The sequence below is a fragment of the Nelumbo nucifera genome, chromosome 2 (assembly GCF_055504915.1).
Source record: "Nelumbo nucifera cultivar China Antique chromosome 2, China Antique-T2T, whole genome shotgun sequence".
Lineage (NCBI taxonomy): Eukaryota > Viridiplantae > Streptophyta > Magnoliopsida > Proteales > Nelumbonaceae > Nelumbo > Nelumbo nucifera.
In genome coordinates, this window is record NC_142650.1 from 61,532,705 (window position 1) to 61,557,229 (window position 24,525).

The 24,525-nt window shown below is 35.8% G+C and overlaps 2 protein-coding genes across 2 annotated transcripts; one reads left to right on the forward strand and one right to left on the reverse strand.

The window, feature by feature from the left end:
* The first annotated feature begins 722 nt into the window (after positions 1-722).
* LOC104586919 (monodehydroascorbate reductase) lies at positions 723-7,342 on the forward strand. The gene is made up of 10 exons (XM_010244312.3): positions 723-1,099; positions 1,792-1,863; positions 2,886-2,937; positions 3,405-3,485; positions 3,571-3,689; positions 3,826-4,045; positions 4,237-4,355; positions 4,449-4,574; positions 6,486-6,626; positions 6,819-7,342. The coding sequence occupies exons 1-10, from the start codon at positions 1,049-1,051 to the stop codon at positions 7,140-7,142; spliced, it is 1,305 nt and encodes a 434-aa protein (XP_010242614.1). The 5' UTR covers positions 723-1,048; the 3' UTR covers positions 7,143-7,342.
* Positions 7,343-9,536: 2,194 nt separating this feature from the next.
* Positions 9,537-11,866, reverse strand: LOC104586918 (large ribosomal subunit protein P2B-like). The gene is made up of 4 exons (XM_010244311.3): positions 11,749-11,866; positions 11,538-11,627; positions 9,906-10,135; positions 9,537-9,766 (listed from the first exon to the last, which is right to left on the reverse strand). The coding sequence occupies exons 2-4, from the start codon at positions 11,623-11,625 to the stop codon at positions 9,740-9,742; spliced, it is 345 nt and encodes a 114-aa protein (XP_010242613.1). The 5' UTR covers positions 11,626-11,627; positions 11,749-11,866; the 3' UTR covers positions 9,537-9,739.
* Positions 11,867-24,525: the final 12,659 nt, after the last annotated feature.

Genomic DNA, 24,525 nt, shown 5'->3' on the forward strand with positions numbered 1-24,525 from the left:
GGCCACGCCGCGTAGCACTAACGAGCGCATTGCTGCCGTTATGGATGACGTCATCATTTTTCTTCCGACAAAAACGAGTCTGGTATGGGAGAGATGACGTGTTTTATCATGACTGGCTTAGTTTTACGAGTAGAACTGTAGACGATATGAACTCGGCTTTATATTGGCTACTCATCTTTTTTCCAGATTAATACACTTGTTGCTGTTACATGTGCTGCTGAAGTAGAACTTAGGATCCACATCACCTTTTACGTCAAAATGCTTTGCCCGACCCGGATCAGCTGCAACACAGGCCAACGTACGAATCGGGATTTGCTCCTAACAATGTAAAACAGGCTATTTGACCAATCACATGTGAACACGCCAGTGTTCCGTACAGTTCTTGGGACCCGACCCGTTCCGCCCAAATAAATTGACCTGTTTTTTCTCTCTTCTCTCCTCTCCTCTCTCGTCTAGAATCTTCTAAAGTAGATAAACGCTAACGTGGTTCCGGTTTTCCGGTTCATGAGGTCTCTTTTCTCGCTGGATTGTCAAAATGTGGATTCCTTGCTAATGAGTGTTCATAGTACTAAATCAATTCCTTGCGATGGACCCACACAAGGGGGCTATCTTTATCCACCACTCACCAGATTGGTACCAGATGGAACCGATACCATAATAGGTTGGGTAATTTCTTGAACATTTTCCAATAACAAAGCGCTCCCTCATGTCGGGCCCTTTCTGTAAATCCAAATCCTGTACATCTAGAAACTCCAACCTCTGCTGATCACGATCGGCTTGTGTCTGAGTCAAATGTACAATCAGAGATGGTTGACGGCTTGTCGGTTGCCACGTGGCTAAGTCTATGCGAATCGTTGAATTCCAACATTTTCCCAAAATGAACGGCGAATAGCTCTTCCCCAGAGAGGACCAATCTTTATATAAAAAATATCTGACCAATCTTTATATAAACTCACACCAACTCATTTGGGGATACTGTGCGAACAGTGAAGAAGCTCGTCTCTCTCTCTCTCTTTTATCTGATCTATAGATTCTTTGGAGTTGATCCATGGCGGAAAAGCATTTCAAATACGTGGTTTTAGGTGGTGGTGTCGCAGCTGTGAGTTCATATCAGCACTTCTCTCTTTCATCTCCGACTTCATTTGGGCACCTTTTCTTTCTAATTTTGGTTGCTCATTGACTTTTTTTCTTTTATCATTTCTGATTCTAATTTTGTCTTTGCGATCTAGGAAATTGATCTAGACTGTGTATGTATTTTTTGTTTTGGTATTAGCAGATCTGCTTTTCATTATTTTCCTTCGATTTTTCCTCAATCCTGTTATGCCTGCGTGATCGTTTTGGAATTGGGGAATTAGCAACAATGCTATTTGTTTCTCGTATTGCTTTCTGAAAATTAGAAGATTATATAGAATTAATACATCATTATTCGGGTTTCTTAAGCTTTTTTAAGTACTTTGAGCTTTGAAGAGAACTGTAACAAATGTCTTTACCATTAGTGTGTTAAAGAGATTTTTTTTCATAAATTAAGAACAAACTATTAATTTTAGATGGTAATGTGCAAAAAGGGAAGAAAATCCTAGTTTTTAACACTAGCACAGCTATCACAGATATGATCCTCCTATCTAATCATCTTTAGAATCAGTTGAAGGTTGCTGTTATGCTGTAGAAAAGGGCCCATGCGCTGGTAGGATAATTATCTGTAAAATGAAGAAATAAGACTCGGTGGTGATATATTCTTTGCTTGGTTTTAATACTATTTAACTGTCTCACTCTTTATTTATGCCTTCACAGGGATATGCTGCAAGGGAGTTCGCTAAACAGGGTGTTAAGCCTGGCGAGCTGGCAATTATTTCCAAAGAGGCGGTATGTTTTATATTTATTCGCCTTTTTCTCTCCTTTAGATGTTAGAACTTTGAACTTCAGCTGGATTGTTGAATTAAATTCTGATCTTTGTCGGATGGGAGTATTTGATTACCAAAAATTGGTGGTTCCCAGTTGTTTGAGTAATATGAGAAAGAGACATTGCTTAGAAGGAGAATTCTGTATAAACTAGAATTTGCAAAACCGTTGCCTACTTTGAATTGTATATTTCTAGGAATGCAGAAAATGTTCGAAAAACAAAAGCATGCATCTATTTTCTGGAAGATACTGTATTTGCTTTCTCATGATGATCATCATCCTTTTCATTTAGACATGTTGAATGGTTCACAGCTCATTTTGTGATTTTCTACTCTGCATAAATTGACCAAAGTTACCAAACAAAGATTTAGCAGATAGAGCCTTTAGTCTTCCCATATTACTTTTGGGTAGATCTCCTTTAGTCCTTTTTTTATTGGAGAATGCTGCCCTACTAGAGAGAATGGCAAAAGAGTTATGAAGGGAATATATAGTACTCTCCAAGACAAGTATAAGCCTTCCGCTCAAGGTTTAAAATATCGGTACTGGCCAATATGCCGGTAGGGGCATATCGGCCTGTATCGAAGCTCGCTCCCCCCTCCCCTTCTTTTTCTTCGAAACGGGTTCAGAAGGATCGGTTTAAGGTTGGTCTAGCCCCTGAACCAGGTCAGACCCCAATAAGACCCCTATAGGGGCGTATTGTTAAGCCACCTATACAATATGATACGCCCAATGCGGGGCATAACATATCAAAATTTTGAACCTTGCTTTCACAAATTCTTAGGTTGTAATGATGATCCAATGTTGCTCCCTCAATTGAAGGATATACCACTTATTTTAATGGTGCTTATGGTTTACATTGATATTGTTCTTTTAGTAATAGAGAGATGATAAGATACTGCACAAATTTCAGTCAGCGCCTTGTACATTGTAAGACTGTGAGTTTCTTTTGCACTAAGACTAATATACTAGTTCTTCCCTTTTTCCAGGTGGCTCCTTATGAACGTCCAGCACTCAGTAAGGCATACCTTTTTCCTGAGGGTAAGTTATTCATCTTATACAGATAACCAGAGGGAAGTCAAATTTAATCAGGCTTTTGTAACGATGTCCTCTGGATTTTTCAAAAACTCATTGCAGTCATGCAATCCAATGTAAAATCAGGTTGTTAAGATCAATTATTATATGGATTATATCAGTTCTTTATGGTATGGATATTATATTTTAGTAATATCAAAAATTAATTTTGTGCCTTTTTTACAGTTATGACTTTGCTCTGTTCTCTGTCCTTTTTTTTCTTGCAAAGTGTTCCTATTTTCATATTAAAGTGGTATTCTTTGTATTTCCTGTTGAAGCTAGAATTTATGAAATGTGATGTTTGACTAACTTCTGAGTTCTGAGTCTACACGTTAATTCCATCTCCTATTGGACTTAAAGCAGCTTTTGTTTCATCTCTTTATTCTGTGCAACCATTTCTTCTGCATGGCTAAGCTCACAGTGAGATTTTGCAGGAGCGGCAAGACTCCCAGGGTTTCATGTCTGTGTTGGGAGTGGTGGCGAGAGACTTCCTCCTGAATGGTATGCTGAGAAAGGTAATTCTTGATTCTGTTGATATTTATACGAAGATTTTCCTTGTTACACAACTGGATTATTTAATATGGAATGTCACATTTGCAGGCATAGAGTTGATTCTTAACACTGAAATAGTGAAAGCGGATCTTGCTTCCAAGACTCTCACAAGTGCATCTGGAGCAAGCTTTAAATATGATATTTTGATCATTGCAACTGGTTCAACAGTAAGCATCAAATGTCTCATCATGCATGCTTTTGTTCATCATTCATTCATTTTTAGGTTGCAAGATGTGTTTGGAAATGTCCACAATTTTATAACTTGCCCCCCATGCAAATCAAATTCTTTGTGCTCCTATGCAGGTCATAAGGTTAAGTGACTTTGGTGTTCAAGGAGCTGATTCGAAGAACATCTTCTATTTGAGAGAAATTGATGATGCCGACAAGCTTGTAGAGGCCATCAAGGCAAAGAAGAATGGAAAAGCCGTAATTGTTGGAGGAGGGTACATTGGTCTTGAGCTTAGTGCTGTGATGAAAATCAATAATTTTGATGTCACAATGGTCTACCCTGAACCATGGTGCAGTAAGTTTTAACTGCCCTTAAGCCTTTATCAAGAACATCTAGCTACTTCATGCTTCCCAAGATTTCAGGGAAATTAACATTTTGGTTTTTGAAATATAAAAGAAATTATATGAATTTCTTATGTTGTGTTGTTACTGTTCAATATTTATAAAAAATTCTTGTATCTTCTAACATATGGCATATATTTGCAGTGCCACGGCTTTTCACTGCTGGTATAGCTGCTTTTTATGAGGGCTACTATGCCAAGAAGGGAGTCAAGATTATCAAGGGAACAGTTGCAGTTGGCTTTGATTCTGATGCAAATGGAGAGGTAAGTTGAGAAACGCATCCACTTACTTGTTTTTAATGAAATCCAAATTAACCATTCAGTGTTTTATATGGTTAATTCTTTCCTATTGTTTAGGTAAAGGCAGTAAAACTGAAGGATGGAAGAGTACTGGACGCTGACATTGTTGTTGTTGGTGTTGGTGGAAGACCACTTACAAAACTATTTAAGGGCCAGGTTGAGGAAGAGAAAGGTGGAATTAAGGTTGGTATTGCTTCTAACCTCCTCATTTCTGTATTTGTTCTTAAAGATGGAATTAATTTGTTCTTTGCACCTTTACTCTATGCATGTTCTCCAACTTGTTGCACAAAAACCTTTGGTTATGATTCTGCGTTGTATTTATCCATTCTTTTTTTTTTCCTCTCCTTTCTTTTTTTATCCTTTTGACTAGAATATCTTAATAGTTGAAGCACTTGAATGCATCAATTCTACAACCCCAAACAGATAATAAGCGAAATTATATGAGATATTTGCAGCATTATCTCATGGCATGGTTTACAATCTTTCATATTTCTTCTTTTCTTTAAATTCTTAAAGTGAATGCCTCATTCTGAACATGATCTGTTAATTGAAATGATCAATTTGTTATGTGAAGCACACCTTGGAAAATTGCGAGGGACATCCAATATGATGTCTGCATGCTAAATAGACAAAAGGCAAGACAAACTTTAAAAACAGAGAAAGGGCGAAAGTAATGAGGGAACTTTTTTTCTGAAAAAACAGGTGTAATACAACAATAAAGGGAGAAAAAAAAAGGTGCAGATAAGTAAATTCATTTTCGTTTCATTTAACTACCAATTTCCTTATTTGTTTGTCTTTCAAAAGGTACTAATAAAAAAAAAAACCATCTTTCAAAAGGCATAAGCCATGTAATCACCTAGTAAAAGAAACCACATGAGTTTCTTGCTATTTTGTTCCCCTTCTTTTGGTTCACATGAGGTATGGTTCATTTGCAAATGATCAGTTCCTATCCATGCAATTCTGGCCTAGGAATCTTTTAAAGACTCTGCCATGATAATATCAGCTGGAACCCTGAAATCCACATCACTTCTCCCCAGCGAATTTGTTAATGGACCTGGCAGCCTTGTCCTGTACCTAAATTGGCAGAACACTAGTGAGTGGTCCCCAACACTAAATGGAGCTTGGATCTGCTACCCACACCTAGCCACAAGACACTGCAGCCACACATCAAGAACATCTCCAATACTTGTATATTCATGGGGAGATGTCCCTGATGTATGGCTATTGTGTCTTGTGGGTAATGTTTGTCACAGATCCAGAGTCTGCTAAATGCATGTTTTCTTGTCTCTGTAAAGCTTCCTGACTCCCTCTTGTTTCTGTTGAATGGTACAAAATATTTGTACCTAGCACATAATGCATGAAAAAGTTTCATGCCTATTCTTTTTTAAGGCCTTCACCACCCTGTGCCACCCCGAATATGTGATTCTGTGTATCAGTATATTGTGCCTGTTATGATTTTGAAGTATAGCAGAGATGTTTTACTTGCTCTCACCTTCTAGAAGAGGGCTTGGTAATGCTTTTTGTGGTCTCTCTAACTAGTATCACTTTTCTACGAGGGGATTGTGAGCATGGTGCTTGGATGACAAACTTCACTGAATGCATTATTTTCATGATCCTGGCACTTGGATTTATTTGGGATTTTGGTAACCATGACTCAATCTACAATTTTTATCAGCCCAAAATGGAAAGACCATCCAATTTTGGTTAAAAGGGGCTTTGCCCCAATTCTGATCATCATATGCACTGTAGCATCCCTCCTCTACATGTTATAGTGATGAATGAATGGCCAGAAACATGCTAATCTCAAAGATAATAACGTACACCATATGGGTATTTCAAAAAGTGTGTCGCCTTACACCTTGCACCTCAGGCGTTAAAACTTAAAAGGCCCTTCTACTTTTCTTGTGCTTTGCACTTTTAAAACACTGCCTACATTTTTGTTGAAAATGATGTTGGTATATGCTTTTCAGCATTGAAGGATTGATATGCCCTTGTTTGCAAGTAAATATGCTGCATCAAACTCAAATAATCCTGTCATGTTATAGCTTATATTTTTACAATGTACATTTTATGATGTGACCTGTTTGATTGCAGACCGATGGATTTTTCAGAACAAATGTTCCCGATGTGTATGCTGTAGGTGACGTTGCTACCTTCCCTATGAAGTTGTACAATGAGATGCGGAGAGTAGAGCATGTTGATCACGCCAGGAAATCAGCAGAGCAGGCTGTGAAGGTGTGTTTCTGCAAATCAGTGCTCTTTCTACAAAAATAATTTGTGGTATCTCTTACTATAGTTGACTTTAAATGTTTTCATTTTATTGTCATTTCATAGATGCTTTGCTTCTAAATACTATATTGAAACACTTGTAAGCATGCATATTCATGGATCAAATAATAATGTTTCCTTGATTTTTTATCCATGCAGGCTATCAAAGCTAGTGAGGAAGGAAAGACCATCGATGAGTATGACTACCTTCCATATTTCTATTCTCGCTCCTTTGATCTTTCATGGCAGTTCTATGGAGACAATGTTGGAGATACAGTGCTATTTGGAGATAGTGATCCAGCATCACCCAAACCGAAGTTTGGATCATATTGGATCAAGGACGGCAAGATAGTGGGGGCATTCCTGGAGAGTGGGACACCTGATGAAAACAAGGCCATTGCTAAAGTCGCAAGGATTCAGACTCCAGTTGAGAGTCTGGATCAACTGACAAAAGAAGGTCTCACATTTGCATGTAAAATTTGAGAATCCTCGAATCTAGAGTGCATGCAATATGCTTTATCATCTACTCTTGGTATTTCTGTTCTACTGCGGATTGATTGTACTGATATATGGATAGAGTTTGGTTTGCAGAATTATCTTCTGATATGAAAAACCTTTAGTTTGTTCCTCAGTGGCTTCGTTAAGCACTGATGCAAAGAATTTGGGATGAGATGGATTATCAATTTTTTGTTGTGTGTATTAGTTTCCAGCTTGCATGACTGCATGGCCAAGTTAGCTCAGTATTTGGTGTGGATAGGCAGGAGCTCGGGCAGAGACCTGAGCCCGAGGTCTGATATTATGCAGATGAAATTCAGGTTCAAATTGTTCATTAACGGGCAATGCATAGTTGATAACCTCCCTTGGGTTTTAGAATAAAGGGTTGCCTTATTTTGGCCTAAATATATTCCATAGGTGACCTCGGATAATTCAGCTGCTTGGAGAGAGATGGTGTGTCGAGACGGGCCATCTATATCTGGCCTCTTTTGAATCATCCCCATGGTCACAATTCACGAGGATGCCTAATCCTTGGGAAACGCATGCGAATAAAGGGGGTTATGTGGTCACAACTCACAAGGGCCTACCTTTCCCAACCGTTTAACCAAACACATTCATGTGGAAGGATGGTGCTCAGTTTTCAAAAATCGACTTGAAAACATACGCTCAATTTTCAAAAATTGACTTAAACATACCCTGAGGATTTAGATATACTTAAAGATTCCTTATAGTTGACCCCACTGGACTTAAACATACCTTGAACTCTTAAAAAATTAAATTCCTATTTTACCCTCTTACACTCTTTTGTGTCATTATTTGTTGGAGATATTCCTCTTCTTCTTTCGATGAGGAAACAGGGAAAGAGAATGGGAGAACAGATGGAAGGAGAAAGTTGTTTGAATTTAGTACAAATAAAATTGTAATGGTGGGTTCTTCTTGCCGTTGAGGCATTCAACTGTTAAGAGGGAATCCCCTACGAGATGATTATTAATCTTACTTCAACCACTTCATTAGCCGCCTGCACCTCCACAACTGAGATAATGCACTACTTATCTTCTTTCTGATGATGTTGCTTTTGTAGTCCCTCGCTACCTAACTATTTAGGGGTGTTCATGATTAGGTTAATAGAACTGTGGGCTTTTTTATAAAATCAAACCAGTACCATCAGTTTTTTGTAATTCTCCAAATACCGGTAAACCAATAGATAATTATATATTTATTTATTTATATGCATGTGTATATACATATATTTTATATATAATATATAGATAATAATATAATATATGATATATATATATATATATTAAATATATATACCAGTCAGTTAACCACATTTTTTTGTTCAATTTGGTTTTTTTATGAGCATCCCTACAACCAATCGCTGCACTATCGTCCCCTCCACAAGAAGGATCGAAATTTAATTTGATTTAGCTTATGTTTGGGAAGACCCACCTTACGCGGTTTAGAGTTTTGTTGCTTGCTTGGGTCAACAGTGTCACACTAGGGGTTATTTGCATCTGAGTATTCATCAAGCTCTACTGCAGCTCAATTAGCGTGGCTAGGTTCATAGATACGTTTTCAAATATTGCTTTGCTTCTATGGGTCCATAAATTCCATATAAAGAAAGCTACCTTTACTCCAAGAGCTTTAGCATTTAATAGATTCTTGATTCTATTGAAGCAACTTAATACTTTCACCTTCCGAAAGTCCAAAGGGGATCGGTCAACATAAGGCCAAACCTGCTTTACCAAAGGATAATAAAGGAATAAACGGTCTGTGTCCTCGACATGTTGATGACCGCATAAGGCACAATGGGGGTCTATCTCCCATCCTCTCATATAACCTTGATTTCTTTAGGACTATCCCTTCTTCCTTGGTCAAGGCACAATGGGGGTCTTTCACGCATCTTCTCATAAAACCTTGTTTATATCCTGTAGGGTGTTCATCTTCTAGCCTTTTAATCCATCTTCTATTCTATCCAAGATACTCCTTAGGTTTGATTTATCAATATTTATCAGCTATACTCTTAGCACTAAGAGCCCCTAAACATTTTTCTATTTGCAATTGGGATCGGAATGCCAAGAGCTATCAATTTCGAATGTCTGTTGGGATGTTCTTTGAGATTTGAAGTAAATGACTTTTTCACCCAAAGCCACTTCATATTGATTTAAACCAGAATTTAAATGCAACTGTTGAGGCTTTCTGTAAATCATAAAGTCGTCAGAAGACTGAGGTATAGGGAATTCTGGGGTTCTTTAATTTCAGACGTAAATTCAACTGACCAAAACAAAACCTATGACAAAGTCAAATAAAACGCAGCGACAAATGAATTACATATGTATCTGCAATACCACCCTTTCCAACAGGACACGTCACTGAATATCAAGTAAATGGATTCAAATAATACTGGATTGAATATTAATAATCCGGCTATGTTTGTGACTCCCTCTTATCTCTTTTCTACTAACAATAAGCTGAAAAGTCTCCACAAAATCAAGAAGCACATCATCTTTGCAGACCAAAAACCTTAGCACTAAATGAGAAGAAAAAGTTTAGTACAAGAGAGTAGCTAGCTGCCTAGTCCATTAGTCGAAGAGACTGAAGCCCATGTCCTGCCACGAGTTCAACAAAAGAAAAGGTCAGTCATAAAAATCTAGGAAAAAAATTTAGTCACAATAGAGAAAATAATAAATTGGAAAGCCAAATGAGAAAATCCCTATAAAAAAGCTTAGGTTCATCCAAGAAGAGCACCTCGTCAGACTCTTCCTTTTCCTCCACTTTCTCCTCTTTCTTTGGTTCAGCTGCTGCAGGAGCGGCAGCAGCAGCTCCACCACCACCAGCAGCTACAGCAATGGCAGCACCACCACCAGAAGGAACTGACGCCAATTTCTCCCTCCCAGATGCAATAAGCTCTGTAATATCCTTACCCTTGACTTCAGACAAGAGGAGTTCAATCCTATCATCATCAGCTTCAGCCCCCACTGCAAAATTAGACAATTTCCTCAATAAATTTTTTTTGTGTAAAATCATGTGGAAAAATGCTCAGAAACCAGTCTCAGAATTTCCAAGTCACAACTCATAGAAGCCATCTAAGAAAGATTTGACAAACTAAATACACATAAATATAGGCTGCATCTAAGGGTGACAATTTATGACCCAGCCTATTCACAGGTCAGAAATGAGTTGAATCAAATAACAGGTCAATTTAAAAGGGTTGGGAACTTAGGATTGGGTAAAGAGTACCCATGAACTGTAAATGAGAAGGATTGCATCAATCGCTCACTCCCCCCCATATGCTAAATGGGTCTTTGGCCAGGTGTTGGTATGGTTGGATCACGCTCACTTAGGTTGCCTGATTAAATGGGCATATTGTAGCTCAACTCACACCAAATCTACCCAATCCAGGGAATATCAACTAAGAAAACCTAACATTTAGATAAAACAATTACATTTCAGACTGTGCTGCAGGAAAGGGAGGAATGCCAATTCTACAACCAAGTAAACGACACCATCTAAATCATAAAATCTTATGGAGAATATACATTGAACATCTTGATATGATTTAAGAATTGCCCAGACGCGCTCCCAACCAACATTCTTAAAATAAACTACGGGCAGCCTAAGGTACCATAGGCTGAATTGTTCCCTTTTTTGACATCCACGTGTAACAAAGAAAAAGTTGATAGAAAAAAAAATGTCGGGCAATACCCTCGCTCTGCTAGCAATATCAGAGCAGCAAAGCGGCCATGGAAGCCCAATTGGTAATATGCGCCTATCGCACTCATAGTGCGCCACGATTTTTTGAAACCTCTCCCGTGGAATACCACGCCACCCCATCTCTCAAGGGGGAAGCGCTCGGCCTAAGGCGCCCCATCTCTCTCAAGACTGAACTGAGCCTTCTCCCAATACCATACACTCGTCCAGAGTCATGGATCAACACTCCATGACACCAAAGTTCGTAACTAACCAATAAACTCTTTATAGTATATAGGCTACGAATACCATCCAAAACGTCAGGATGACGAGACGCAGAGGATTAATTGTCTTTACTGTATGGTAACACAATGACCAAAAATGTAATACACGGGCCGAAACGCAAACAAAGAAATCCCTGGAATGGAGCAATATGTAACAATGTTGAACTCAAACGAACATAACCCGCAAATTCCGAAAAGCAAAGAACACATGGAAAGAAACAATCTTTCAGGCCTTACAATCAACCAACACAGACAACTTATACGCGTTCAGAATGTGACAGAAATCAACGGGAAAAAAATAAGGAATATAAACACTGCAATTAAAAGGGACCTCTGGTCATAAATCATGCTTTAACAATACGAATAGAAAAAAAAAAAAAACGACAGCGAAAAATAAACATAGTACCTGATCCGAGTATGTCCTTCAAGTCATCGGCGGAAGGGCTGGCGTTCCCTCCCAAAACAGCCAGCAAATACGCAGCGATGACCTTCATTTCTGCTCAACAAGATTGAAAGCAATTCGTTAGTGCAACTATGAGAGAGAGAGAGAGAGGGGGGGGGCAGGGGGGGGCAGGGGGGGGGGGAGGGAGGGAGGGAGAATGAGAATGAGAGATTACTAGGAAGTTTAGATCTGCAGATTACACAAGCTCGGCTGTGCAGAAGGGGGCCTTCGAGGATGTTTTAGGGTTTTCTTGAATAAGCAAGCCTGAGGGGTCCGGGTTTTTCTTTATATCTAGATTCTAGGGTTTTGTTCGTGGTTTCTCCCGCTATAGTAAAACCGAACCGAACCGAATTTGCGGTTTGATTCGGTCTATAGTAAAACGGTTTGGTCGGTTTCGGTTTATTAAATTTTATAAACCAAATCAAACCATAAGCCATATTAAAATACATACATATATACTACTAAGCATGCAATTTTCACGTGTTAATTCTAGATAATAATAATGGTATTAATAATTTATCAAAAATATATATATTAATATATATTTTTATTTTTGTTTTTATATCTTTTTTATTATCAATATGGTGCAGATTACAAAATCCAAATATGATTACATAAAACACTGCATCCAATTATCATTGAATCGAATTGTGAAGCTTCAAGTATCATTGATAGGCTTACCTACTTGGCTAGATTCTTCTTGTTGTAATGATTTTTTTTTTGTATATTTTTTTGTTCATTTATCAAAGAAATGTAAAATTTAATAGAGAGAATTGAATGAGATGAATAATGTTATTCGATTCAATGTGTGCTGGGCCGAACACATAGCAGATAGTCCTACCAATTGGATAAGGTTGAGGTGGAAGGACGAGGCCATGCACCATAGTCTGCAAGCACAAAGAGAATCAGAGGCCTAATGAATTTATCCCTGAATAGGCACTTCAACACTCAAGTTAGTAATGAATAGAGAGAGGAGAGATTGGTTGGGCTAAGCAAGTAAAGAGTTGGTCTAAGCTGAAGAGAGTAATGCGTGTTAGATCCCAAAGAGCTTACTTTGAGGGGGGGATGCCCTTTATATAGACTGAACACCTACATTGTAGTCGGATGAAGTCACCCACTGAGGTTCTTGGGAGGTCCCACTCTACCCCACAAACCGCGACTCCTTGTCCATGCGGGACTCTACTTCCCCGTGAAGTCTCTCCGTGACGCAGTTGTGGTAATGTGTGTCGACGTAGTTCGGAGTCATTGGCCATGAAGGCAAATCACATGGCAACTTCAGTCAACTAAAGTGTCACCGAACAGTGAAAAGTAGTAATAGCAGTAGTGTCACCGAACAGCTAAAGTGTCATCGAACATTGGACTGGATCATATTGGACTAAATCAAGCCCAATTGACACCCCTAGGTAGTAGTTCAATTTATAATTTAAACCTCACAATCAAATAGGGACTAAATTCAAATTTGAGTATTTTAGTCAAAATAATGATCCATAATCCTATTCATATTTTTAATAATAGCGTAAATATAAAATTATAAATGTGTTCAATTTTTTTCTATAAGTCTTTTTGTATTTCTATCTGTACAAATAACTCTGATATGTCACACTTATTGTTTAATATGATATTATACATATGCCTGAATGTTCTTTTGCAAAATTTATGTATTTTGTATTTTATATTTTATTTATTTATTTATTTATGGCATTAAATGCTAACAAATTTGACCCAAAAGTTGAACTATTGATCTTTGCCAAATAGTAAAATAATTTCATTTCTTCTCAATTCTAAATTATGTAATTAAGTTTCATTATCAATAAAAACAATTATTGTTTATTACACTTATTTTTTAATTTTGTTAATAAAAATATCATAAATTTGTCTTTTTTTTTCTACATTTCATAATTCTTTATATTTATTTCTAATTTAAAAATTGTATTACCTAACTATGACTATAAAGAATGGTTTTATTATTAAGTAAGTTTTAAAATATACAGGTTTATATTGTTAAAAATATTGGCATAAATCTAATTAGTATCATTTATTAGTAAAAATAACTTAATATAGGATTTAATAAGAGAAAATTAGAGTTAATATTTTGAGCTATAAGACTTAATGAGGGGGGATTAAATGAGGTGGACAATAATAATTGACGTTACATTTTCAACCCTTACAATTAGAGATGCACTAAATAAACAAATATAGGCATTTTAGTAGCCACTAAAGTTGGCATTAAAGCTACAATAAAATGAATTTTATACCTTTTGTCAAACAATGAAATAAGGGATAAATTTAGTCAAAAAAACTTAAATTCTACATTCCCACTTTTATATATAGTATAGATATATTGAATATTTTAGAGTTTAAGTTTTATTAAATATATATAATAAAAGTTTTATAAGAAGATTAAAGATTAAAGAAATATGATTTTAATTTTTAGTTTTTTAACTTTATCTCTCTTCTCTTTGATATCCTACTTGTGTTCCCTTCCCCTTTCGTTTTTCTTCCTCAAAGAACACCGAACAATAGAAGAAGGCCATAGCCCTTTGTATACATCGTCGTTCATCAGTGCCACTCCACCAACCACCACTTGCATTTCTAATTTATTGTCATCAATCATTGTTGGGTCATTGTATCGTTGTTCCTCCCTCTCTCTCTCTCTCTCTCATTATCTAAGATAAACAAAACCTTAACTATTGTCATCCCCACCATTTTTGCCAAATCACCGTCGACAACTCCACTAGGTCGCAGCTCCCTCCCCCCCCCCCCCCCCCTCTCTCATTATCTAAGATAAACAACCCAAGAAACACTCTTCCTCTGTTCAGCTAAACCATATCCGCCCCAATCTGACAATCCCCACTATTGTTGTTGACTCGCCGTTTCAAACCAAACATGTCTATCATTTTTGGAAAATCGAACCATCATCAATCTGTTCGGTTAACCACCGGTTCATTTCATTGGTTTTCGATTTTCATAATAGTATATATAACAAATATTTATATTATATTATAAATACATATAAAATATTATATTATAAATAATAAAAAATATATAATACATATATATATATTCATTTATAATAAATAGATAATATAAAATATATATGAATAACAAACTAAAACCGAACCGATCGATCCAGTTAATCAGAATTTTTGGTTTGGTTTCGTCAGTTCAGTTAAGTTTTTTCAATTTTTCTTGCTCACCCCTACTTGTTGTCGATTGTTGTAATCTCTCTCTCTCTTTCTCACACACACGCACACATCTTCCTATCTCCTCTCTTCTATTATTTGAAAAAAGAAAAAGCACAAACCCCTTTTGTTTCTTCTTTAATATGTGTTCAACTATGAACACTCAGGAACCACTGGAATTGGAGTTCTAGAAGTACAAGAACAATAATTCGAAATTGGACTTGGGAGATAGGTAAAATAACAACCGTTTTTAGAATTTTGGACAAAAAAGTAGGATTTATTTATTTTTTTAATTATATGTTTATATATGCATGTTTTAGCAGTAAAATGTCCAATTATATGTTTTATATGAGTTTTTTTCATGTTCTGATTTTTTACTGCATTTATTTAATTGATTATTTCAAATTGTCTTAAGTTTGTTGGCTTTTTTATATATTGTATATATTTAAATTGTCAACAATAAACTAATTTAATTTTTATTACAAATTTATTAACATATATGTATGTGTATATATATATATATATTCCATTTTTACCAAATTTACATACTTGTTTCGGTCAAATTAATTATGAAGAAAAATATATGATTTATTAATTAATGGATTCTATAATTGTTTTAATATGTTATTTATTTTGCATTTAATAATATAGATCCACACTAATTCTATAATGGGTTAGATGTCTGGATTGGTCAATGTACATTTATTCAGTTTTCCTTTTTTATATGATGTTATTTTAATATTTTTTCTCATTTTATAGATTTAAACCTGAAAGTATTAGGTTATACTTTTCACTATGACACCCCCTCACCTTGTGGATCTTACAATGTAAGTTAAAATTTATAATTTTACTTAATTATTAAATGTTCATGTTGAAAACTAGTGACACTCTACAAATAATGAAGAGGATAAGTACTAGTTGTCTAGAAACAACCTGAAATGAACACAAATGCAACTTCGCAAGAAATAAAGAAAATGAATGAAATAGTTGATGTATGGTTTCACTTTACAAAGTCACATACAAGTAATTGTGAGCATAAATGCAAGTGCAATTATTGTAATAAAACATACAAATGTGATCATAGACTCAATGACACTACCACACTTAAAAGGGCATTTGGGTTTTGATAGATGTCCAAAATATTCATTTAACGATCTTAATCAATCTAGTTCTAAGAAAATAGAGCGGAATTTTCAACCATCTTTAAATGACCAAGAAGAGAAGAGCAAACTTAGAAGTCTGATCAAATATGTAATTAAAAAAAGCATTAACATACATGATCATTGTTGATGAACTTCTTTTTAAGTTTGTTGAGGATCAAGGGTTTAGATACTTTTGTAGTCATATGCAACCAAGGTTTTATATTCCTTCATGAATTATAGTTGTAATGGATTGTTATTAAATATTTGTGAAAAAAGATTGAAACTAAAAGTTTTTTTAAGGGAAAATTCGTGATCAGTACCATGTGATCTAGTACTCGAACTTTCAAAATGTGATAATCCAATATATGTCGTTAACTAGTCTGTTAATCAGCCATTAAGTAACATTTGAAAGTCAAAAAATGTCCTAAGAATGCCATCTAATTATCTTTATTAACCATCCAAACATTGGCAATAAAATGAACAATCCCAAATTCTAGGTTCTTCTAAACAGTCACCAACTTTTTTGAATATAAGAGGCTAGGATTTGGGACTGTTAGTTTATTGTCAACGTTTGAATATAAAGAGAATTAAATGGCATTCAAAGGGAAATTTTGACTTTTCAAATGTCACTTAACGACTAATTAATGGACTAGTTAACGATAAGTACTAGATTGTCACATTTTGAAAGTTTGGATACTGGATTGTCACATTTTTAAAGTCCGAGTACTAAATTGTTGTGTTTTAAAGTTCGAGTACCAAATTGTCACTCGAGCCAAAGTACAGGGTACTGATCGAGAATTTTCCCAAAAAAAAATTGTAGAAAGATTTGCCTAATCACTGACACGTGGACTTCTTTACAAAGAATCAACTATATGTGTCTAACTGCTCATCTTATTGATTATTGATAATGATTATAAATTTAACAAAATACTATTAAACTTTTGTCCAATTTCTAGACATGAAGGTGAAGCCATTTGTAAGACATTTGGGAAGTGTTTATTTGAATGGGGTATTGAGAAGGCAATGGCTGTTATAGTTGATCGTGCAAGTTCCAATGATATTGTCATTGTATATTTGACGGAAAAAAAAAAAAACAATAGCTAAAAAGGTAGTGTCTTGAAAGGAATGTTCATTCATATGCGATGCATTGCACATATCATGAATTTGGTTGTGAATAATGATTTAAAACTAATAATTGATTTAGTTGTTCAAGTTCGGAATGCAATTGAATATATGTTAGGTAGTCTCTATATAAACTATACAAGTTTAAATTATGTGTTGATAAAGAAAAAAATACAAAGAGTTTATTGTGCCTTGGTGTTTCCATTAAAGAAAATTAAACTTATTTGATGTTAAAAATACCCAAAATTTTCAACAAGCTTTTGAAAGATACGAGGAGTATGACCCTTACTTTGTAAGTAAAATTAATGAAGATGAAGGGATACCTTAACAAAATTGTTTGAATGTTTCTTTGATCTCACTATGCATGTTTCATGTACATCATATATCACTTCTAATGGCTCTTTTCATGAAATTAGATATGTTGACACCATAGAAATGATGTTCATTTTAGTTTTAAAGCTTTGAAATAAAAGACAAATGTGACAATTATTAGGGGAATCTAGAGAAATTCAATGTAATGTTATTTATTCTAATAATGTTTGATCATATATATAAATTTGATTATTTAAAATATAGGATATCTCTGATGGATGAAAATGACAAAGCATTTGCAATAAGTAAATGAGAGAAGGAAACTCGTATGCTTTGTTTAAGGAATATATGAATTCAACTTCCAATTAAAGTAGAAGTGGATTATCAAGTAATTCACATAGTGGAGTGTTAATTGAGGTTAATGTGAAAAAATACAAAAAAAATGATACCAATAATTTATTCATTGTATAAAAAGCACACGATTTGAAAAAAGAAACTTAAGATAATAAATCAGAGTTGGATAGATATTTAACTAAAGATGTTATAGAATGTACTAATGATTCATTTTGGCTCAGTTTGGAATGAATGCAAATACAAATATGCACTACACAAATACATACAAAATACAAGGTTTTGTACTCTACAAATTTGTATTTGTACTTCTTCCAAACTGAGCCTTATATCTTGTTGTGGTGAAAAGTCAATAGTTCAAGATTTCATATCCTCTCACAAGCAACACATGATGTATTGGCTATTCTTACTTATATAGTTGCATCTAAATCTATATTTAATACTCAAGGTAATGTTCTTTATTCTTTTAAAAGCTCATTGAGTCCTAAGATTATGAATTTGTACTCAAAACTGGCTTTGGGCATCTCCACAACCGCTTAATGTTGAATTAAAGTTGGATGATGTTAAAAAAAAAAACAGATAGTATTTTGTTTTTTTCATTATTTTATGTTTATGATTTTGTAGTTGACATTGTATATTGCTTTATTTAATTTTCTTGTTATGCATATATTAACACTATCACATTACCTCTCGTTGTAATTGATGTTCAGTGATTGAAGCATTTATGCTTTTGGGTATGTGGACAAGTGATTCATTTATAAGTGATAAAAACATTATCGTGCTTTTAGATACGTATTCTCCATTGTGAGTTGTGAATTCAATAAAATGCTATTATGCTTTTTGACATATATTTTACATGCTTGTGAGTTCAACAAAACACCATGTTTATATCTTTGAATTTGTCAAACTCATTATTGTTTACGTTGTTATTTTCTTATTGATATTGATATATATATATATATTATTAATGTTTAGTTAATTAATTATTTTTTCTTGTACTAGTTTTGTAGTCAAAGTAATCATAAAATGGTACAAAGTCCTCAAACCATATTAGAAATCGTACCAAATCGTAATAAAATGTTTTGGTTTGGTTTCTATGCCAAAACAAATTAGTTTGGTTTTAGAATTTTCTAAAATATAATTTAGTGGTTTGATATGAGATATTCTCTAAACCACACCAAACTAGATCACGAACATCCCTACTCACTATCAAGTAGACTATTATTTAGTGTGATATAATACAATAAACTTGAGTGTTCATCATGACATTCATCACTTTATTGCTAATTGTGATTAAGTATGGACACATATGACATATCATAGCTTAGATCCATGGTTAGATTATGCTTGAAAGAATATTTTACATCCACATGTGTAATTTGACTAGGACATTTGGGGGGAAAAAAACTTGTAACCAATCAACCAGTATCTCATAAAAAGTGTAACCAATTAAGTGGTAGCTCTAAAAATCCAACGAATAACAAAATTTCACATTTGCAAATAAATTGGTAGCAAATTGTGTCTACTTGACTTGGAACCCCTCAAAGGTATGGTTGGCCCATAGCATGAGCACAAGCGGGCCCGTGATATGTCAGGTTTGGATAAGAATTCTTAGCCCCATCGTACAATTGGGGTAGGTGCCAATTCAGAATTGATGCTAATATACGTGTAGGTATTGGCGTTTTAGGGTGGGGTGTTTGTCATTTTGAATTGTATAGGATTGTAGTGGAATTCAAAATTCTACAGTGTATTTTTCCGAAAACTTTATACATATATGTATATATATATATTAATCTATATAACTATATTAAGCTAGAATGTGTACAAAGGGAAGCCTGATGATGTAAAAAATGGAATATAATAGTAACTGATGTAACCGTTTCTGGTCATGTACCAATTTTTTGTGGTATATCAATTTTTTTTTTGCTAAGTACCTTGTCATTTGACCTGCTCCCAGGAGAGGATGGTGGAGCTCCCTGGTGGTGAGCTATTTGGTGACGAGCTCCCTGGTGGTGAGCTACTTGGTGGCGAGCTCCCTGGTGGTGAGTTACCTGGTGACGAGCTCCTTGGGTGGAGTCATCATTTAACCTGTTCCTAGGCGGCCTGTAACTCAGGGGATGGTGGAACTCCTTGGTATAGCGCAACTCGACTGCCCTCTACATGAGGTGATCTCCTTTCCTTTGTAGGCGGTGGGAGCTGAGGGACCTGCGATAATTGAATCAGAGGACCCGGGGGTATTTTCCCGGCGGGGACTCTCCGATGCCTAAGTTAGCATTCTGATTGTAGGGAGCTTGGAGAGAAATAAGAGAGCTAGAGAGTAGGGATTACCTCCATTTTTTCATTCTCTCCCTTTGCCTTTGGGGGTTGGAGTCCTTATATAGCGGTGTCCTATCAAATCAGGTGTGACCGCCTCTGTCAAGTCAGGCATAACCGCCTCTGTCAAGTCAGGCATAACCGCCTCTGTCAAGTCAGGCATAACCGCCTCTGTCAAGTCAGGCATAACCGCCTCTGTCTCTCTGCCGCAGTCGTCGCTGTTAGAGCTGAGGCGGCGGGTGCAGGCAGCTGATGCAGAGTACGGCTCTGCCAGGCAAGGCGCCGCCTTGCGAGAGACGTGGGCGTAGGTCTCCAGATCTGTCAAGTACGGTTGTCAGGCAGGAGATCTTCCTACGATACGCCAAACTGCTCTTCTATATCGAGCTACCCTACAAGTGGCGAGCTGCCCGAGGGAGCAATGTCGAGCTGCTTGTGGCGAGCTCTGCCGAGCTGCTTGGCTCCTTGGTAGCGAGCTCCTTGGAGAGCTCTTTGGTGAGCTTCTGAGCTCCTTGGCAAGCTCCTTGGAGGTAACCGCCATGCACGTTGACCAACTTCCAGAACGTGGGCCGGCCTCCACGAATCGTGGGGTATGCATGCCGAGTTTATCGGTGGGCACGTCTTATGGGTTGCCAGGTCGGCCAGGTCGGGTCGTGTGCCAGGTTGATCCAGGTCGGATCATGTGCCGGGCTGATCCAGGTCAGCCAGGTAGTGCAGGCCGCGCCAGGCCAGCCAGGCCGGTGCTCGGGTGGGACACCAACTTGGTAAGTTGTTTCCTAGTTATCACGAGGTGCCACATGTCACAATTTCACTGGAGGGCCAAAATCTGCCCTCATCAGTAACTTTTGCCTTTTTTCCTTTGAAATTACAATAATGCCACATAAAAACAAATCTCCTTATGTAATTGTCTCAATGGCATTCGAAAATTACGAGATTACCACATACAAGATGAACCTTCCAATTTATTTGACTATGATATTTGAAAATTACAGGAGTGCCATACATAATTATTTACGATTTTGCCATCATATAAAATAAAACGCCATCCCTCTTCTCTCTCACCTAATTCTCTCTCTCCTCCTAGTCCTTATATCAAATTTTATTTATTCATTTATTTATTTCTTTATTATTATCTAAGCATTTATTTATTTTATTATTATTTACAATTATGCCATCCTTTAAAATAAAATACAATCCCTTTTCTCTCCCACCTCTTTCTCTCTCTCCTCCTATTATTTATCTCAAATTGTGTTTATTCATTCATTTATTTTTTATTACTATCTAAATAAAGGAGATTTGACATCGAGAGAAATATTTTAATAGACATTTATTTTATTATTATCTAAGCATTTATTTATTTAATAAAAGTAAATAAATTATTTATAAACCAGTAAAATAAAGATATTTGACATTGAGAGGAAAATTTTAATAGACATTTATTTATTTTCTTATTATTATCTAAGCATTTATTTATTTAATAAAAATAAAAAAATATTTGTAAATTAGTAAAATAAAGGAGATTTGACATGGGGGGGGGGGGAACCATTGGGGTGGGGAGTGGGGGAGGAGGAAAATATACATAAAGAATGGGAATTTGTTGGGCCATAGGGGGGCCATGTCTCCCTAGGTCCCCCTGGGCTTCGCTCCTAGGGTTGGAATTAAACCTATTTACGTGCCACTCTAGGCTTTCTTTTTATATCAACAGAACATATTCAAGCTTAAGCCTAACCATGACCGGATCATCAGGCCTAGATCTTGAGCATGAGTCTGACCCCCATATAAAGCCTAAAGCCCAACCAAAAAATTGAGAAAAAAATGGTATTCTTTATTTAACAAAAAAAATGATTTATTTATATTAAATTGACTTCAAAAGTGAAAGTTTTATTTTATTAAATTAAATATATTGTTATCCATACGTTTTTATTTATTTAATTTAACATGTTCCCAATATTTAGGGTTGTCAATGGATTGGGTTTGGTTCTAGATAACTTGGACCAATCATGTCCTAATAATAAATGAATATTTACTTATATATTTTATTACATTAGACAATCGATTTATTTATTTTACAAATGAAGTAAATTATTATCCATAGATTTTTATTTATTTAATTTAATAAATTATTCAATTAATTTTACTAACAACCTATTTGTCTTTCTCCCTAAGTCTAATAATTTAGGCAATGTTTTCAAAACCGGACCGAACCAGAAAAATCAGGAATTGGCCACCTAACTAGTTCTGCTTAACCCCAAAATCGCTTTTGGCCAAAAACCGTTGATCTGGTCAACGAACCGCTGACTTTGGCGGTCGAACCATTGAACTATTCGACCTGGGAACGGTTTTGGCTGTTTTTTGGGATTTTATTTATTTATTTACTTTTGTCATAGCGGGTTGTCCATTTAGACCAAATGGTCGGACCATTCGACCCGGGAACCATACCCCATAATGGTTCACCATCTGGTCTGGTTTTAAAAACCTTGAATTTGGGCTATCAATAGGTTTGGTCTATGTTGGGTAGGGGCGGAACTAGGAACTTTTTATGAGGAGCGTTAAAATCTAAGTGGGTTGAGGGGTAATTTAGTGCTATCAATAGGTTAGGTCTGGGTTAGGCAGGAGCAGAGGTAGGAATTTTTTATGAGGGGTGCCAAAATCTAAGTGAATTGGGGATAGGGGGAATAAATATGGATGGCCATTAGGGGGGGAACCATTGGGGTGGGGAGTGGGGGAGGGGGAAATATAGATGCAGAGTGGGGATTTGTTGGGCTATAGAGGGGCCATGGCTCCTTGGGGTCCCCCTATCTCTACCCCCGGGGTTGGGATTAAGCCTATTCATAGGCCAAGCTAGGTTTTGCCTTTATATCAACTGAACATATTTAGGCCCAAGCCTGAGCAGGACGGGACATCGGGCCTAGGTCTTGAGCCCAAGCCTGACCCCATATAAAGCCTAAAGCCCGACTAGGAAATTGAGAAAAAAATTGTATTCTTTATTTAACAACAAAATTGATTTATTTATATTAATTTGACTTTAAAACTGAAATATTTATTTATTGTTTTATTTTATTAAGTTAAATATATCATTGTCCATAAAATTCTACTTATTTTAAGTAAATGTTTTTTCCTAAAAACTTTTAATTAAAAATTTTACCTTTTCATTTTTTTCCTATACAATAATTTAGCTTTTGCAAGCCTTGCAAGGCTCCTCCGCTAGTATTTATATTATACTGGGCCACAAGTTGAGCCAGCACAATCCACTTTATTGTACCATGCCATTGCCATGCTAGTTCACGAGCCTCAAAACCCAAGCCCGACACGTCCTAGGGGCATGGGTTGGGCCATGGCAATTCTTTATGTAAAAAATATAACTATATACAAAACACCTTTTCCCGATGGAATAAAAAAGTTTTTAGAACACAAGGAATTGAACACAAATCAAGACGGGTATAATAGGAAAATAATCCAATCAAAATCCCAATTGGATGGTCTTCTTAAAAAATAAGAGGTTATATATGTGGGCTCAAAAGCCAAGAGTCAACTAGTTAAAAGCAGGAGAATGAAACACTTTTTTTTTTCATGTAATAACCCAAAGAAGAAGAGCCAATAGCAGAATTCTTATTTTGAGACTATAATTAACCTTTGGGTGGAATGTGGAAGATCAAGAAAGTATCTTAGATATTATTTTGACCCACTTCAAAGAAATTTTTACTTCTTCCAACTCCTCAAAAATATCAAAATTTTCAAATGTTTGTTCCCCAATAATCAATCCATAAATAGATGTTCTTTTCCAAATGGAGCCACTAAAGGCTCGAGGAATGGATGTCTTACAAATTCTCTCTTTCAAAACCATTTGTCTATATTAGGGTCATATGTCTCCAAAACTCAGAGAGGTCTTTTTCTCGAAAATAACCGAATAGCTCAATACCATTGTCATTGTGCTTATCCCTAAAGTTAGAATCCAATATATTCTTCCCATTTTCAACCCATAAACTTGTGTGGAACCTTCTACATAATTGTAAAAATCATGATTAAGAAACTAAAGCTAGTCCTAAATAGTCTAATTAGCCCCGACCAAAGTGATTTTACTTCGAGTTATTGATAACAATATCTTGATTGCCTACAAAATCATTCACCATCTAAAAACTAATATAAGCAAAAAAAAAAAAAACCATAATGATGGCTAATTCAATATGAATATAACTTTTGATAGAATTGAATGGGTTTTTCTATAACGAATAGTGGAAATTTGTGCTTTGGGTATAATTGAATGGGCTTTTCCTCGAATGAGTGGTGTAAAAATTGGGCATTGGGCAAAAATGGGTTGATCGAATGAGTGGTGTAAAAATTGGGCATTGGGCAAAAATGGGTTGGGTGGATCATGACGTGTGTGTATCCTTAATCCTATAGGTGTTCCCAGATTTCTCTTCAAGCAATAAAAAAAGAGGGTTGAGGAAAAGAGATCCCTCTCCCTCAACTTTTTATTATTTTTGCTATGAAGTGCTGTTTGCTATATTGCACCTCCTTGTGTTTTGAGGTTAA